General features: G+C 55.2%; 1 protein-coding gene across 1 annotated transcript in view; it reads right to left on the reverse strand.

The window, feature by feature from the left end:
• Positions 1–15,245, reverse strand: part of SHANK2 (SH3 and multiple ankyrin repeat domains 2) — a 463,356-nt gene that overhangs the window by 378,595 nt on the left and 69,516 nt on the right. The window contains exons 3-4 of the mRNA XM_047692580.1: positions 4,022–4,225; positions 295–366 (exon numbers count right to left, since the gene is read on the reverse strand). Coding sequence (XP_047548536.1) covers positions 295–366; positions 4,022–4,225 — 276 coding nt within the window. The remainder of the gene's footprint in view (positions 1–294; positions 367–4,021; positions 4,226–15,245) is intronic.

Consider the following 15,245-nt stretch of genomic DNA (forward strand, 5'->3'; position numbering starts at 1 on the left):
TCCCAGCCTTCTCCAGAGCCCCGCCCTTGAGGAAACTTCATACTCTCCCGCCCGAGCTCCCACCAGCTTTGTGGAGCACCGCTGCCCCCTAACAGCCGGGCGGGCCCTGGGGCGTGAGTGGGAGAAGCCCCCCAGGGCACCTGCACATCCTGGCCCCGCCCACTGGCAGGTGCAGTGGAGAAGGCTTCCCAGGAAGAGGAACCTGCGGCCCAAAGAGCGCCCCGATCTGCAGAGACGGTGATGCCACGTGTGAGACGCGAGGCCACCATGCGCGTGCCAGCCACCCCCGCCTACCTTCGTGTGCAGCTTCGCCAACTGCTTCTCGTCCAGGTTGGATTGCTTATACACGCGCTTCTTGTATCGGAACTGCACAGAAACGGAAACAGGAGAAGAGGGGGCGCGTGAATACGTCACAAGGCGTTCCAAGGAAACACAGCCTCGTGCTGAGCGGGAAGCTGGGGCCCCTGGCAGCAAACTCCTCCCATGTCGGGTGAACCAACCGCCTTCCTACCACAGACCCCTGATGTCACAGGAATCAGACCTGCGAAGGTCCGTGGACACTTGGCTGGAAAGACACGAGAGCAACTGGGGGCATGGAGGCGTCCTAGCCTCCCAAAGAGAAGCCATGGCCGGTGTGCATCTCGTGGGTGGCAATCGTTATCCTCATGGCCATGCGCGTGGTCCCGTCAACAAACCAGGACGTGTCTTCCACACCCAGACCTCGGAAGCCCGGCCTGGCAAAGCCGGTGTCCCCGCTGCCATCCCGGGACTCTGGGTGACGTTCGTTCCCTCCAATCCAGCACCTTCTCGGAGCCGGACACGAAGTAGTTCGCTCTGACATGGTCAGTGCCCAAGAGGAACGTCCGGGTGTCAGTGTGCCTGGAAGCCCAGCACCCCCACCTCGTGCCCGGCCCAGGGGCTACCACCCCTTTGAGGGCTGATGTGCAGGAGCCACGACTGAAAGCTGGGGAGGGCCAGCAGCTGGCATGCGCTAGGATTCCCGGGGGAGGCACCTGCTCCAAGCCCAGCCCCACCACCGTCCAGCCAGCTGTGGCCGGACACCTTCCCCGTCTGGGACTGGTCTCCTGATCTGTGGGCGGGGAGGCCTGAGGATGGCCCAGGGGCATCCTGACAGACACCAGCTGCTGGAGACTGGACCCCTCCCTCCACGTCCCTCAGCCCCAAGAATCTGAACGAGCCCAGAGTGAGGGACGTGAGGGTGCAGGGCAGCGGGGGACCTATCCTGGCACTGTCTCATCTCACATCCCGGTCCCAAAGCTGCCACCTTACTCTCCTCTCCCCTGCATGTAAAAACAGCGTGTGCACCACACACAAAATTCCCTGGTCACACAGACTGAAACTTGGTCTTTTTTTTCTTTTTTAAGGACCAATAGAAGCCTGTAGTGAAATCGGAAAGTTCTGTGACACTCAGGCAGCTCCCACTTTCAGGACAACGTGTGCTGACCACAGCCTGCAGGTGTCCCTGGTCCTGAACGGTCCTAGCAGGTGGGGACCAAGACCCATTTTAGGATTTCTGTCACCGGTTCTAGATTCCAACAGGACAGTGTGTTCTGTGTGCCCGGTGCCCTGGGCTGTGGCAAGCTCCCTGCTATCCCCCAGCAGAACTCTGAGATTTCAGGAGCCACTGAGAGAGATGTCGGGAGAGGCGGGAGCTCACTAGCTGACAAGGTTAACGGAACTCAAGTCACGGGGACTTCTGGTTATAAAAATACACTCGGGGGGCACCTGGGTGGCTCAATGGGTTAAAGCCTCTGCCTTGGGCTCAGGTCATGATCCCAGAGTCCTGGGATCAAGCCCCACGTCGGGCTCTCTGCTCCGTGGGGAGCCTGCTTCCACCTCTCTCTGCCTGCCTCTCTGCCTACTTGTGGTCTCTGTCTGTCAAATAAATAAATAAAATCTTAAAAAAAAAAAATACACTCGGGCTGGGGCACCAGGGTGGCTCATGGGCTAAGCGTCTGCCTTCGGCTCAGGTCATGACCCCAGGGTCCTGGGATCGAGTCCCATGTCAGGCTCCTTGCTCAGCGAGAAGCCTGCTTCTCCCTCTCCCTCTGCCTCTCCCTCTCTGTCTGTCTCTCATGAATAACTAAATAAAATCTTTAAAAAAAAAACCAACAAAAAAAACTAGGGCTGCTACCATCTCTTGGCAGGACAGGAAGTGCTCAGAGGAACATGTCCATTTCCAGAGTCACCAGCATTTCCAGCTCGTGGCCAAAGAGAGATTCAGCCTCTGGACGGCAAAGCCCTTCCTGCGGTTTCCTCCACGTTTCCCAAGCAGCCAAGCATACGCCCCAGAAATCCTCGGCGACAAAGAGCTCACAGCCACGCCCGCCCGACATGGGGAGCACCAGGCCCATCTCACTCGGCACCGAGGATGCGGGGGCGGGACTGAGGCTCCAGGAGATGGAAACATGGAGGTAGGACAACTCTCTCACGGCAAGGAGACCGCCGGCTCGCACAGGAGTGCTCGCTGGAGCCTTGGGCCCCCTGGGCAGGCACGATCCATGTTCCCCCACTTTGAAAGCTGGGAGCCTGAGGCCCAGAGAGGTTGGGTGGCGGCTTGGGCTGCACAGCTCCCAGGAATGGACCGAGCCCCCCATGGGGCAATGCACACGCAGGAGCAGAGACGCTCCCACCACAGGCCTCTTCGTTCAGCTCCCGTGACACGAGTCCTGGACGGGACATGGGGGAGGGGAGTGTATGTGTGCGCCTGCAGTTCTAGAAACAGCACAACGCCCTGCCCAGGTTACTCTGCATTCCCAAACCCTCTCATTCGGTTCTCGGGAGTGAGCGGGGGCCCAACCAGATTCGCCGCCCTCAACAGCCTCTTGGATCAAGAGTAGACCCTGGACGTCCCGGTCTGCTCGCTGGGTTTTCCTGGAAATCACCAGCCCCCGAAATGAACCGTTTGTTCACTGCTCCTGGTCTGTCACCTCCCACTCAAGTGTCAGCCCCATGAGACCAGACCCTGACGGTCTCGTGAACATGGTGAACGTGCCTAAGAAAGCGTCTGGTACTTAGTAGACCCCCAGTAAGGGATTTTTTCCAATGGATACCCATTTTACAGATGAGCAAACTGAGGTCAGAACAGGGAACCACAGGAAGCCAAGTGGCGCCCCAAATTTCCCTCCACCAAAACGCCCCCTACAGTCTGACACTGGCTCTGTCTAAATGGGGTCTCCATAACCTCACTCTCGAAGTCACTCTTGGGCTTTGAAAGGTGCGGATGAGGTCTGGCCTTCGTCCATGACCTCTCTGACTTCAGGACGGTCTCATCACCGTGAATGTGATCGAACACACTCAGGCTGCTGGAGGGCCGGCTACGCTTCCACACGTGCAGCCTCTCCCTGTCTGACGGGGCTGAAAGGAGCGTCATCGCCCGCCGCGCCCAGTCCCACTGCGCAACAGGAAAAATGCCACTTGCCTTACTGTCGCACTCATCACGTGGAGAGACTGTGTGTAAACCTGGGGATGCGGCTGGCCGGGGGTCAGAGCGGCAGCAGCCGGCATCACGCCACACACAGAGGGCGTCCGGGTGCCCAGCTCGCGCACTGCTGTGTCATGCAACAGGCCCACGGCTGCGGCAGCTCCAGGCCCCTTGGTCATCCCCTGGCAAGAGGCTGGACGTCATGCTTTGGGTCACTGCTGGACAGCCCCTGGCCACTGCGCACCCCAGGCAGGAAGACCAAGTCAGGGAGACGGAAACAAGCCCCATCCTGCACCCCCGGCTCCGCCGGTCCTGGCAACGTGAGCCTGAGTCAGACCCCTCATGTGTGCACCCCAAGATCTCTCGCCAACAGACTCATCCAGTCCACAGTACGGAAGCAAAGGGCTCGAAAACGGCGCCGTTGTCTGAAACTCCCAAAGTTCAGGGTCCCCATAAGACCCCAAGCTCACTTTTCATGTGAGGGTCATTCCCCAATCCAAATCAAATTTGGAGTGTCATGACAGTCCTCCCCATACCCCAAGCCCTGCACCCAGGCCACGAGGCAGCAGCCAGTACCTCCAGGGAGGGGACGCCCTTGCCCACGGGCTGAGGGTACTCTCGCAGCAGCCGCTCCTCATCCAGGAACTTCCCGTCGCGCCCGTTGCTGGCCGGCTGGAACAGCCCGTAGTTCAGCACATCCTTCAGGCTCTGGGTCAGGGAGCACAGAATCCGCTGCTTGGCGACCCACACGGTGGCATCTGGGTTAAACCGGATGCACTTCTGCGGGGAGGGACAGAGACACCGGTCAGTGGCGCAGCCCACCCCCACCCGGCCACAGACATCCAGGTGTTGCCGTCTAGGTCCTCTGAGTGGCAGACACCCCCCTCCCACTAACCGGCGTTCCAGGATGTCGCTTGGACGGAGACCTTGAGTAAATACAAAAGGACAAGGGCAAGGATGGAACTGTGGGCTTCGAGGGCCTTGGCTCAGGTTCCCGTGGCCCCTGTGGGATTTTTCTGGTCACCAGCACCGCCTACTGCCTTGGGCCACTCCCACCCCTATGTGGAGCTTCTCCAATCCCAGGCCTTGTGGCCACAGTGCTGGCCCCTGACCTCTGCAGCAGGTCTGGGTTGGGACACCAACCCACGCTTCTCCAACGCCGACCCACCCCTCCCAAAGCAGAGAGGAAGGCAACAGTGAAACACAGTTTGATTTTAAAATCCTATTTTTTTAAAACTTCAGTAGCGTAGATGGTGCCTGCAAATCCGTTGCAAACACTTTCCTAAAAAACCTAGCAGGGTGGCTGAGAACCCAAAGGCCTCGCCCTGGCCCCACTCCCAGGTCCCTTCTGGGAGATTCCCCCAATAAGCTATCAAGTACCAAGGCCAGGTCGCATCTGCTTCTAACAGAGACTTCGCGATTTCTATTGAATTAAAATGACATTCTACTGAACGGCCACCAGCAGGAGCTCAAGAACTCATTTTATCACTGCGGAAACCTTCAGAAAGGACCAGAGGCTGGGACCCACCGTCTCCTGGGGGTCCTGCATGCCCGGGATGCAGAGGCCCTTCTCTGTGGGTCTGGAGTCTGGGCCCCCGGGAGACCCGCCGAGCCAGCTGCTCCCAACAATGAGGGACGTTCAGCAGGCAGCCCCGAATCCCACGGTCCGGGAAACCTGACCCAGGAGGCATGAATGCTCCGTCTGTCCCTTGCCAATGTCAAAGGCTGAATTCAAGGGTAACCTCGGAGCTCCTCCTGGGGCTACCAGGCCAGTGGGGCCCGGCTGCTCACGTCAGAGACACTGCAGGATGCCCGCAGCCCCGCCCAGCCTTGGCTGAGTGAAGAGAGTATCTGGAAACTTCAGCACAACAAACTATATCTGTCCGATGTGACCAGGTGGGACTGTGGATAACTCGCCACTTCCTGTCCCCACTGGCCTTGGGTTCCAACCACACACACCCCCAGCTCAAGCTCCAGCACCCTAGGAAGGCCTGGGGCCCCACATGGCAGCCACACCCAAGGGGTTTCCAGCGGGTGAGGGCAGAGCAGAGCATGGGCTGGGACCTGTTCCCAAGGGACCCATGTGATCGCAGGTGATCATGGGTGACCCCAGAGTGCCCACTCCACTGTGGGCAGAGCCGGGGATGCAGAGTCTGTGCCCTGGGTGGGCTCGCCCTGCACAACCAGCGGTCCTGCTCTAAGAAACGTCAAGAAGGCCCCGTGGCAGGTGGAGCACTGACAGTACCTATCACAAGTGACCTTCCTGCAGCCCACTCTGACCTGATGCGGTCAGGAGAGCTGTGCCACGTTCCGGTCTCCCTATAGCGCATGAGATGGCTGTTCCGCATAGTCTATTACGGGTGTGCGAGAGCACTCACAGAGCACCAGGAGCACTGCAGGGAAGGCCTGGGTGGCAGGAACCCCAGAACCCAGCCACTGCCACCGCAGGGCTGCTTGAGAGAACACCTTTGCTCGTCTAGCTTCTGCATAAAGGGTCCTCTACCAGCACCAGGGCAGGCATGGGTGGGGACACAGATGACAGAGACAGGGTCTTGCCCCTTAAGGAGCTCAGAGCCTGGTTGGAGAAGACACTAATGGTGATAGTGGTGATGATGGTGATGGCGGTGGATGATGATGGTGATGGAGGTGGTGACGGCGGTGGATGATGATGGTGATGGAGGTGGTGACGGCACACTGGTGATGGCAACAATGGTGATGATGACAATGACGACAGTGATAATGGTGGTGAGGATGGTGGTGATGGTGATGACGATACAGCTATGGCTAAGGTTTACTGAATCCTCATATGCCAAGAACTACGCTAACTGTATTTAACTTCACCACAACCGTGAGCAAACAGTATTATCATTACTGCTGTTGCTGTAGATGCAATTATAATTATACAATTATGTATTTATATGTAATCAATACAATGCATGTAATAGATATTTACATTTAACAAATATGATTATTACGATCAATATAAAAACAATCACTATTATTATTATTCCCAGATGGGGAAGCGGAGCCTCAGACTCTCACGTAATGACCCCAAAGCCACATGTCTAGAAAGTGGTCCAGGTTCAGTGTGAACCCAAGTCGAGTCGATTCCTGAGTCCTCGTGGTTTAACAGATGCGTTACTTGCTCTCCATACACACCTGGCCACCCTCAGGTTCTAGAACACTTGACCAGCCCTGAGAAAACCAAGGATGGAACTTAATGTCCAGCTCTCTGTGGATCAGGGAGACACCGCCTTGTTCCGAGTTTCCAATTACCTGTTAATCTGCGCCAGGGCTGAGCACTGACAATACAAGGGAGAAACAGTTTCATCTCCATAACAAAGGACAAAATTTGGGAGATTCTAAACAACTGTTTTCAAAGAAGTAAAATCGAGCCTCTGATGCGCCAGCAGCTTTAAAAAAATAGACAAAGCGCGGGGCACGCCGGTGTCGGGGAAGATGCCGGGCGTGTGCGCCATGGATGTAAACCACGGCGGCCCCTCTGGACAAAACAGAGGACGGCTACGGTCTCCTTCCAGCGATGGCCAGGCTGTGGGGGCCCTCGGGAGATCAACAGCGCACATGCAACAAAGATTTTTACCCCGGATGAATTCACGACTGACAGGACAACTGGAACCAGCTCTGCAGCCTGACGACACTGGAATGGTCACTCTGACGGGGCGTTTAATGCAAAAGAACCCGCTGACCGTGAACTTGGGCGCACAGGCCAGGTTACCACATGGGGCATTAGACACCAACGGACAAATCAGTCACTCAGGTGTCACCTGTTGCTGACACCCAACCCCTCCCAACCTGAGCCCCACCCACACCTCTACCCCTGCCCCAGTCCACCACTCTTTCTATCCTCACCCTCCTTCTGAATGCCAGTGGTGGGACCTCCTATTCCAGAAACCCAGGAGATGCTCCTGACTCCTCTCTGCTCTGCACCTTCCAGATCAGCCGAGGTTAATCTATGGCTTCAAATGCTTGAGTCCCCATCTGTATCCCCACCACCGCCCAGCAGACCCCCATCCTCTCTCACCTGGGTTACTCCAGCAGCCTCTGCACTGAGCTCAGCTGCATGTCTCTTAGACCCAACAACGTCACTCCCGTCCCGTCACCTGTGTCCCCTCCTGATCCAGTTACTCAAATGCCTGGGGGCTCAGGGCCTGCCTCTCCCTCAAGGGACACAGAGAAAAAGTGACTCTGGTCTGGACCCTACCTCCTTGTCAGGACACATCCTGCCTATCAAGGCCACCCTCGGCCCTGGCCCCAACCCCATACACATATGCACCTGCACGCACACACAGACACATTCCAGCAATGCCAAATCCCTCTCAGTAACTGTCTGGCATGTCAGGCTGTGGATGTCCCTGTGCTCCTGTGACTCCAGCTAACTGTCCCTTCCCCTTCTCACCTGCCAGCTGCAACCACACTCGCTGTTCCCAACTGGGTCCAGGATTCACCTGTTCTGGCCTCCCTCCAGGTTGAGCTGACCACTGAGTATCCTAAACTGAACCCAGGGAGCTGGTGTGACTGCCCATGGAGCACAGCCCATGCTAATCGGCTGAACCCTGCTCCCTCCTGTCGAGCCTGTGTGTTGGCTGACCCCTGTTCCCTCCTGTCCAGCCTGTGTGTTGGCTGACCCCTGTTCCCTCCTGCCCAGGCTATGAGTCGACTGACCCCTGTTCCTTCCTGTCTAACCTGTGGGTCAGCTGATCCCTGCTCCCTCCTGCCTGGGCTGTGGTCACAGCCTCTCCATCTTGCACTGCTTTCCTATAGGAGGGACAGACCAGCATGTACTTTACCTTATGACATTTCAGTAACTATCACTTTTTGATCCCCTGGTGTGACACCCCAAACACCGAGATGTCCAGATTCATCTGAAAACTTCCCTGAGTGTCTGGGCTGAGCCGGGTGGCTTAAGATACAGAAATCTTACAGGTGGACATAACGGCACCTCCGAGACCCCAATCAGAGTGGCCTGTCCCTCAGCTCCTGACGAGCAGTACGTACATTCAGTCAGGCACGGGGTGGGATCTACAAAATCCCACAGTGGAAGCAGGCCTCTGTGGACAACATAAGCCTTGGTTCAAGCATCTGTCCAGGAAGCTCCCAGGGTTCCTTCGGGCCAGCGCCAGCTCTCCTCAGGTTTTCTCAGCCCCCAGAGGCCCTGGCCCCTAGTGGGAGGCACGTTCACGCACAGGGACACCACACACATCTTCTTCCAAGATGTCTGCCCAACCCCACGCATGTGGCCCCATCCCAAGACCCAGCCGACCGGCTCCCAGCTCCACACTGTGTATGATCTGCAACATGAGAACAAGGGTGTGTGTCTAGTTCTTACCTGAAGCTCCGTAAATGTTGGTAGAACTGCACTGAACAGAACGTTCCAGAAACAGAACGCTCCTAGTGACGTATTCCAACATAAGTAGGGTTGGGTTTGGACCTTGGGGAGAATGGTAGCGGCTGCCATGACCGAGGGCTTGCTTTGCACCCAGGGCACCATGAACACGCTGCCTTGTTAGAACAGAGCCAAGACCCGGAGAGGGCAGACGGCACCCACATCTGCAGGGTTGTAAGCGGCACAGCTCTGGTCGGCTGGGGACTGACCTGTAGGAAACACCTCCCTCCACCGGTAAGGCTCACGGCCAAGCTCAAATCTAAAGGGAAGACAGTGAGCGAAGCTACGCTCCTGCCTGGTCGAGGAGTTGTGGCCTTTCCGCACCATGTGAGGCTGACAACTGCGAATACCAGGACACCAGGGAAAGAACACGGGTCCTGGAAGCAGGCGGAGGCAGACACCCAGTGTGGGTCTGCCACATAGGCGGTGCACATCGTTTTCCAGAGCTGTGTTAACAAAGAGCACGGATGGGGGCTTAAAACATGGGCATTCGTTGTCTCCCAGTCCTGGAGGCTGGAAGTCCAAGATGCCTCCGTGAGCAGAGCTGGTTCCTCCTCAGGCCTCTCTCCTTGGTGTGCAGATGGTTGGCCTTTCCCTGTGTCCTGGGGGTCATCCCTCTGTGTGTGTCTGTGTCTGGATCTCCTTTTAGGACAGCATTCCTGGGGCGCGTGGGTGGCTTGGTCGGTCAAACATCTGCCTTTGGCTCGGGTCATGACACCAGGACCAGCCCTGGGATCAAGTCCCACATGGGGCTCTCTGCTCAGTCGGGGAGTCTGCTTCTCCTTCTGCCCCTCTCCCTACCTATGCTTTATCTCTCAAAAATAAATTTAAAAATCTTAAAAAAAAAAAAAAAGACACCATTCCCATCGTATGAGGTCCTGCCCGAGCAACCTCATTTTACCTTAATCATCTCTTTAAAGACCCCCCCCCCCGCATTATACTCACATCTCGAGGTGCTAGGGGTTAGAACTTCTACACAGGGATTGCAGTGGGGAGACAACACAGCCCATAACACAGTGAACTTGGCCCAATCTCTGCCTCCCATTTAGCACCACGTGCTCTGGGTGGGCCATACCAGTGTTGCCAACTAACTCACACAACCCACAGATGACCAAAACCTTTGTGCTCTGGTGTCGTGTGTCCACCGATGCCTGAGTGGTCGGCCTATGGGGGCAGAAAGAGACAGAAGCTGGACAAGACTGTTCCCTGATTTGCAACAACAGGACATGAGAATTTTTATGGGAGAGAGTCAACGGCTCTCCAGATCTGTTCCGGGTCCTGTACAATGTGGGTGATGGCAGGGGTTGTTCTGTGAGATCGTACAAGGGTCCAGGAGTGTCTAGACAGAGCTTGAAAGACCATAAACATCCTACTGTGTAACATATGCATTGTTACAGTGCAGGGTCAGGGGGCCAAGGAAAGGACCGTTGTCAACGCAACGTCCGTCGTCAACGCAACGTTGGACCACAGGGACTTCCACCCAGAAAAAGTTTAAAAAAAAAATGAGAGGAAGAGCTGCCAAGGCATTTGAGGGGGAATGGTGCCAGGGGGACCCTCCCTGCAGAGCTGGAGAGGGCCCCAGGGAGAATAAATACCCCAGCAGCGTTCAGCAAGAACTCAGGATACTCGGAAAGAAGTCCAAGCTTCCAAGGGCGTCACCTGTTGCAGAGGGCGTTTCGCACCGAAAACTTCCTCCAGGTCCCACTTCATGTCATTATCAGTCCTTTAACGGTGCGTTTAAAGAGAGCCGTCATAAACAGAACTGCCAGGAGCTGTCTGAAGGTGAAGTCAGGCATGTTCGAGCCCCTCGGAGCTGCTCGTGCACCATGTGCAGATCTGCACGCCTCCAAGAATTAGCCAGCACCAAACTGACCCAAACTAGGACCGGGCAGCTTCCAAATGCAGCCGTGCAAACGAACAGGGCATTTGCTGTGGACAAAGACCCCTCAGGCTGGAACCTGGGCCAGCAAACAGGGAAACGTTCTCCCAGCTGACCCAGGAAGCTTCAAATAAGGGATTTCTAGGGAAGAGGCAAAGCTGGGTGACCTTGACTGAGGAGGACGGCCTGATCTGAGGATTTTGAAGTCTCGGGGCCACGCTGGTGACTGTGGACGTTTAAACACTAACGAAGGACAGGAAGTAGGTGTGGACTCGTTTTTCCAACCAGAGTAAGAGTTTTCAAACATTAAAAACCTCATCACCGTCTGGCGCTCTGTTGAAGTAGTAGGAAAACCACGTGTTGGGGCTCATTTTAAGAGGCTAACTGGCAGTCCTCAGCCATTGTCAAGGGGACGGGACACGGAGGCACTGGCTTGGAGTCTGTCCGTGACTTGTGCCCTCCTTGGAAGTGAGTGAATTCTCCCCTTTTGCTAGCCATCAACGAGGTGGGGGGGTCCAGAAGTAGAGTGGAGGAAAGGACATTCAGGTTGGGGGAGGACGGGGGAGGGGATCACGTGCTCCTGACCCCCGCCCCCGCATCTCATGTGCTCCTGGAAGTTAGGATTAGCACTCCTGAGCCCAAAGAGGAACAAGGAAAGCTCAGAAGGGCTCCCCCACAGCCGTGAGAGGCAGGGCTGCCAATCCCGGCGTCCAGCAGTGCACACGGAGCCACAGGTGAGCAGGCAGGGGCCAAGAAGTGGACGGGAGGCAGTGGGAGATACAGCGCGGACACTGTGGGTACAACCCCCTGTCCATCCAGAGAGGGAGTGCAGGAAGAGCAAAATCAAAAACGGGTGGGCAGGAGGCAAACGCAGCAGGAGTCACCGAGATCCGACCACAGAAGGTGTGGGAAGAGAAGCCCCGCGGCCTTGGATTTAACCCAGAAAATTAAATATTGATGGTTCGGGCCCTGGCACTGCCGCCTTCTGGGTAATTCTTATCAGCCCGGGACATGGGGAGAGCAGGCGAGCTCTGCTTCTCCCCAGTGCGGCCTTTGAACCAGAATGTTCCCCACACAATGTGGGATTTACAAAGCTTTTTTTTTACAGAATGTGTGGTAATTCCAGGCCAAAGCCACTTCCCCAAATGTTATCTTCTCAGAGAGATTTAAGCAGGTATTAAGGCGAAGCTGAAGCAGAAGGACACAGCAACTCAGACACTCATCACCGGGGCTACGGAGACCCCAGCGAGCCACGGTGGCCACGCTCACATGGAAAACATTAACCTAAAACCAACGGAGATGCAGCGTGGAAGCCTTACACCACACAAAACCGATGCTGGTTAAACAGGGGTTTGGGGCTTTTGTTTTTTTAATGATGCAAATGAAAATAAAGCCCGTCTCGGCCTCCAGCCAGCTGCCATGTGAGATGGATAATAACTGGCACGATCGTAGCCTCCCCCCACCGCAGCCCTCCCTGTATTTTAAACCACTTACAACCCGCTAGTTTCCTGATTAAAACTGTGAGGTGCAAACCACTCCATTTAAGGATACGAGCTTGACCATCATCACCACGTCGTGCAGAAAATGGAGGCAGAGGGAAGTCGGGGCCAGGCAAGAGGGGCTCTCTTTGGCCTTAGCAACCCATTAATGAAGCCATGAAGAAAACCAGAGTCCATGCCCTCCATCCCCCCAAAAAATGATCCAAACGTGCACTACAAAGAGAGCAGGGTCACTGAAGGGAGAGATCAAAGATCCAGACCATCTGTTTCTGTCATGCAAAAGGGATAGAAGGAGGCAGGGAGGAAGGGACAGATGGAGAGATGGATGGAGGGATAGATGGTTAGATGGAAAGATGGGTGGATGGAGGGAGGGAAGGAGGGAAGGAGAGAGGAATGGAGGGGTGGATAGATGGATGAGTAGATGGGTGGATGGAGGGATGGATGGAAGGGGGGACAGATGGATGGATGTAGGGACGGATGGAGGGATGGATGGAAGGATGATGGATGGGTGGACAGATGGAGGGAAGGGGGAACAGAAGGATAAATGGGTAACTGGTGAATGAGTAATATCAAAGAAAAGACGTCTCACAATATACTGTCAGATGTTAAAAATTATGAATGACACGCCCAGTACAATACCAAGTGTATATGTTCTTTCTTACACAAGCCCACACTCCAGTGATCACTAATACATACGAACGGAGAACAAGACACAAGAGGGAGCCACACTGAATTTGTGACAGTGTTCGCCTCTGAGGAGAAGGGCTGGGCATGAGTACAGAGGAGACTCTGACATTATCAGGAACGTTTTAAGCCTAGAATTAAAAAGTGACAAAATGCAGGGCACCTGGGTGGCTCTGTCAGGTAAGGGTCCGACGCTGGATTTCTGCACAGGTCATGATCTCAGTGTCGTGAGATCCAGTCCCGCATTGGGCTCCGCACTGGGTGTGGAGGCTGCTTAACATTCTCTTTCTCCCTCTCCCTGTCTCTGCCCCCGACCCCTGCACATTCTCTAAGAAAAAAAAAAAAAAAAGAGTGACAAAATGCTAACCACTGTCAATTATTCATGATAGACACACTGGTATTTATGGCATTATTCTTTGACTTGACCTGTATTTTTAATTTTCTTATATTAAAAAAATAAGAAGTGTCAAACCAAGATGTAAGGTACTTCTCAGCGTCTGAGGGGCCTCCGTGGTGGGACAGCAGTCAACCCCGGGCCACACCGTAGGGACTCGAAGTTCTTGAAGGAAGAGCATCATCACCAACATCTCCTTCAGCCCACTGGGTCCTCTTGACTTCACTTTCGGGGCAGAAGATGTGCTCAAGTCGGGGTCATGTACAAGTAATTTTCTAATTAAGCCTAAGATCCCAAACCAATTTCTTTTTGGTAGCCAATAACCAGGCAGGACAGAGTACATTCCCGGATGGGGAGACCTAGAAACAAAATGGCAGCCCCAAAGACGATATCCATCCCTCCCTCCATTCATCCTTCCATCCACCCACCCAAAACTCTTGACGCAAGAGCTTTTGACGTCTGTGCCGGCCGGGCTGCTGGGTCACGTGTGAGGCTGTGTAATGATGGCATTCAAGGCGCCAATGAGGTAAGTATTGGTCTCAGGGGAAGCAGTCAACGGAGGAAAACGTGGCTCTGTCTCCCGGCCCACGCAGTGCATGAATCCACTGGTGGGGAATGTCCAGAGGAAGGAAAGCCACAGGGACAGAAGGCAGGTGAGTGGCTGCCGGGGGCCGGGGGCTGGGGATGGGGCTGACTGCTGATGAGTAGGGCTTCCCTTCTGGGGTGATGACAATGTGCTAAGAAAGATTGTGGTGATGGACGTACTCACCTGGGAATTCACTAAAACTCATTGAATTGTACACTTGTAATGGGCAAATTGTACGGAAAGGGAATTAGATCTCAATTTCTGAAAGAAATCTTTTTTCCCCTCTACCGAGAAACTGTCAAGATGCAGGCATCACATTGTAGACCTTGATGATGCAGGGGCGCCGGGGGGCGCAGGCGGTTAAGCCTCTGCCTTCAGCTCAGGTCATGATCTCAGGGTCCTGGGATCGAGCTGCACGTGGGGCTCCCCACTCAGTGGGGAGTCTGCTTCTCCCTCTGCCTGCTGCTCCCCGCTTGTGCTCTCTCACTCTATCTCTCAAATAAATAAATAAAATCTTTAAAAAAATAGAGAAAGAAAAGAAAACACTTGAACCAAGGTGCCTGGGTGGCTCAGTGAGTTAAGCGTCTGACTCTTGGTTTCATGATCTCAGGTCAGGACCTCAGGGTCCATGGTGGGGGCTCCTGCTCAGGGGGAATCTGCTTCTTCCTCTCCCTCTCCCCACAACCCCACAGTGTGCAAGCACTGTCTCTCTCTCTCTCAAATAAAGAAAGAAATCTTAAAAACAAACCAAACAGAAAGCAACTTGCCGACACCAGTCCCAAGTAAGGACCCTCCGAACAGCAGGAGCACACTCCTGTCTTCAGGGCACTAACCTCATCATCTAGGGAGCTGCTCTAATGTCACTCCCACCCACCGGTGGCGAGGGTGCAGGTGACTGACTTCATCCACTCCCTCAGGGGACACTGATGCGCCAGCCGCAGGGGCACAAGGGTGGACAGAACAGAGCGCTGGTGGACAGAGACGCTGGCCACACAGTCACCGAGCACGCACCTGCGGGATCACGGCCGTGCGGCGTCACCAGAAGCGCGGGCCGTGAGGACACCCGCAGGGATCAGTGGGGTGGGGGCGACGTGCTGTGTTGGTATCTGATCTTTAACCTTGAAACAGCAGGAGCACCTGGGGGAGGTTGAGGGACGGGGTGGGACTGTGTTCACAGCAAGCAGTCGCCTAGGATGCTGTGTGGGCTCTGCCGGTCCAGGGACAAGAGGGCAGCATGGAGAACACAGTCACAGAGATGGACGGGAGAGCTGGGGTGAACGCTATGTCTTGTAAATTAGACCTCAATAAAGTTGCTGTTTCTTTTTTTTTTTAAGTTAACCACTAGCTGAGAGAG

This window comes from Lutra lutra, chromosome 10 (genome assembly GCF_902655055.1).
Source record: "Lutra lutra chromosome 10, mLutLut1.2, whole genome shotgun sequence".
Taxonomy (NCBI): domain Eukaryota; kingdom Metazoa; phylum Chordata; class Mammalia; order Carnivora; family Mustelidae; genus Lutra; species Lutra lutra.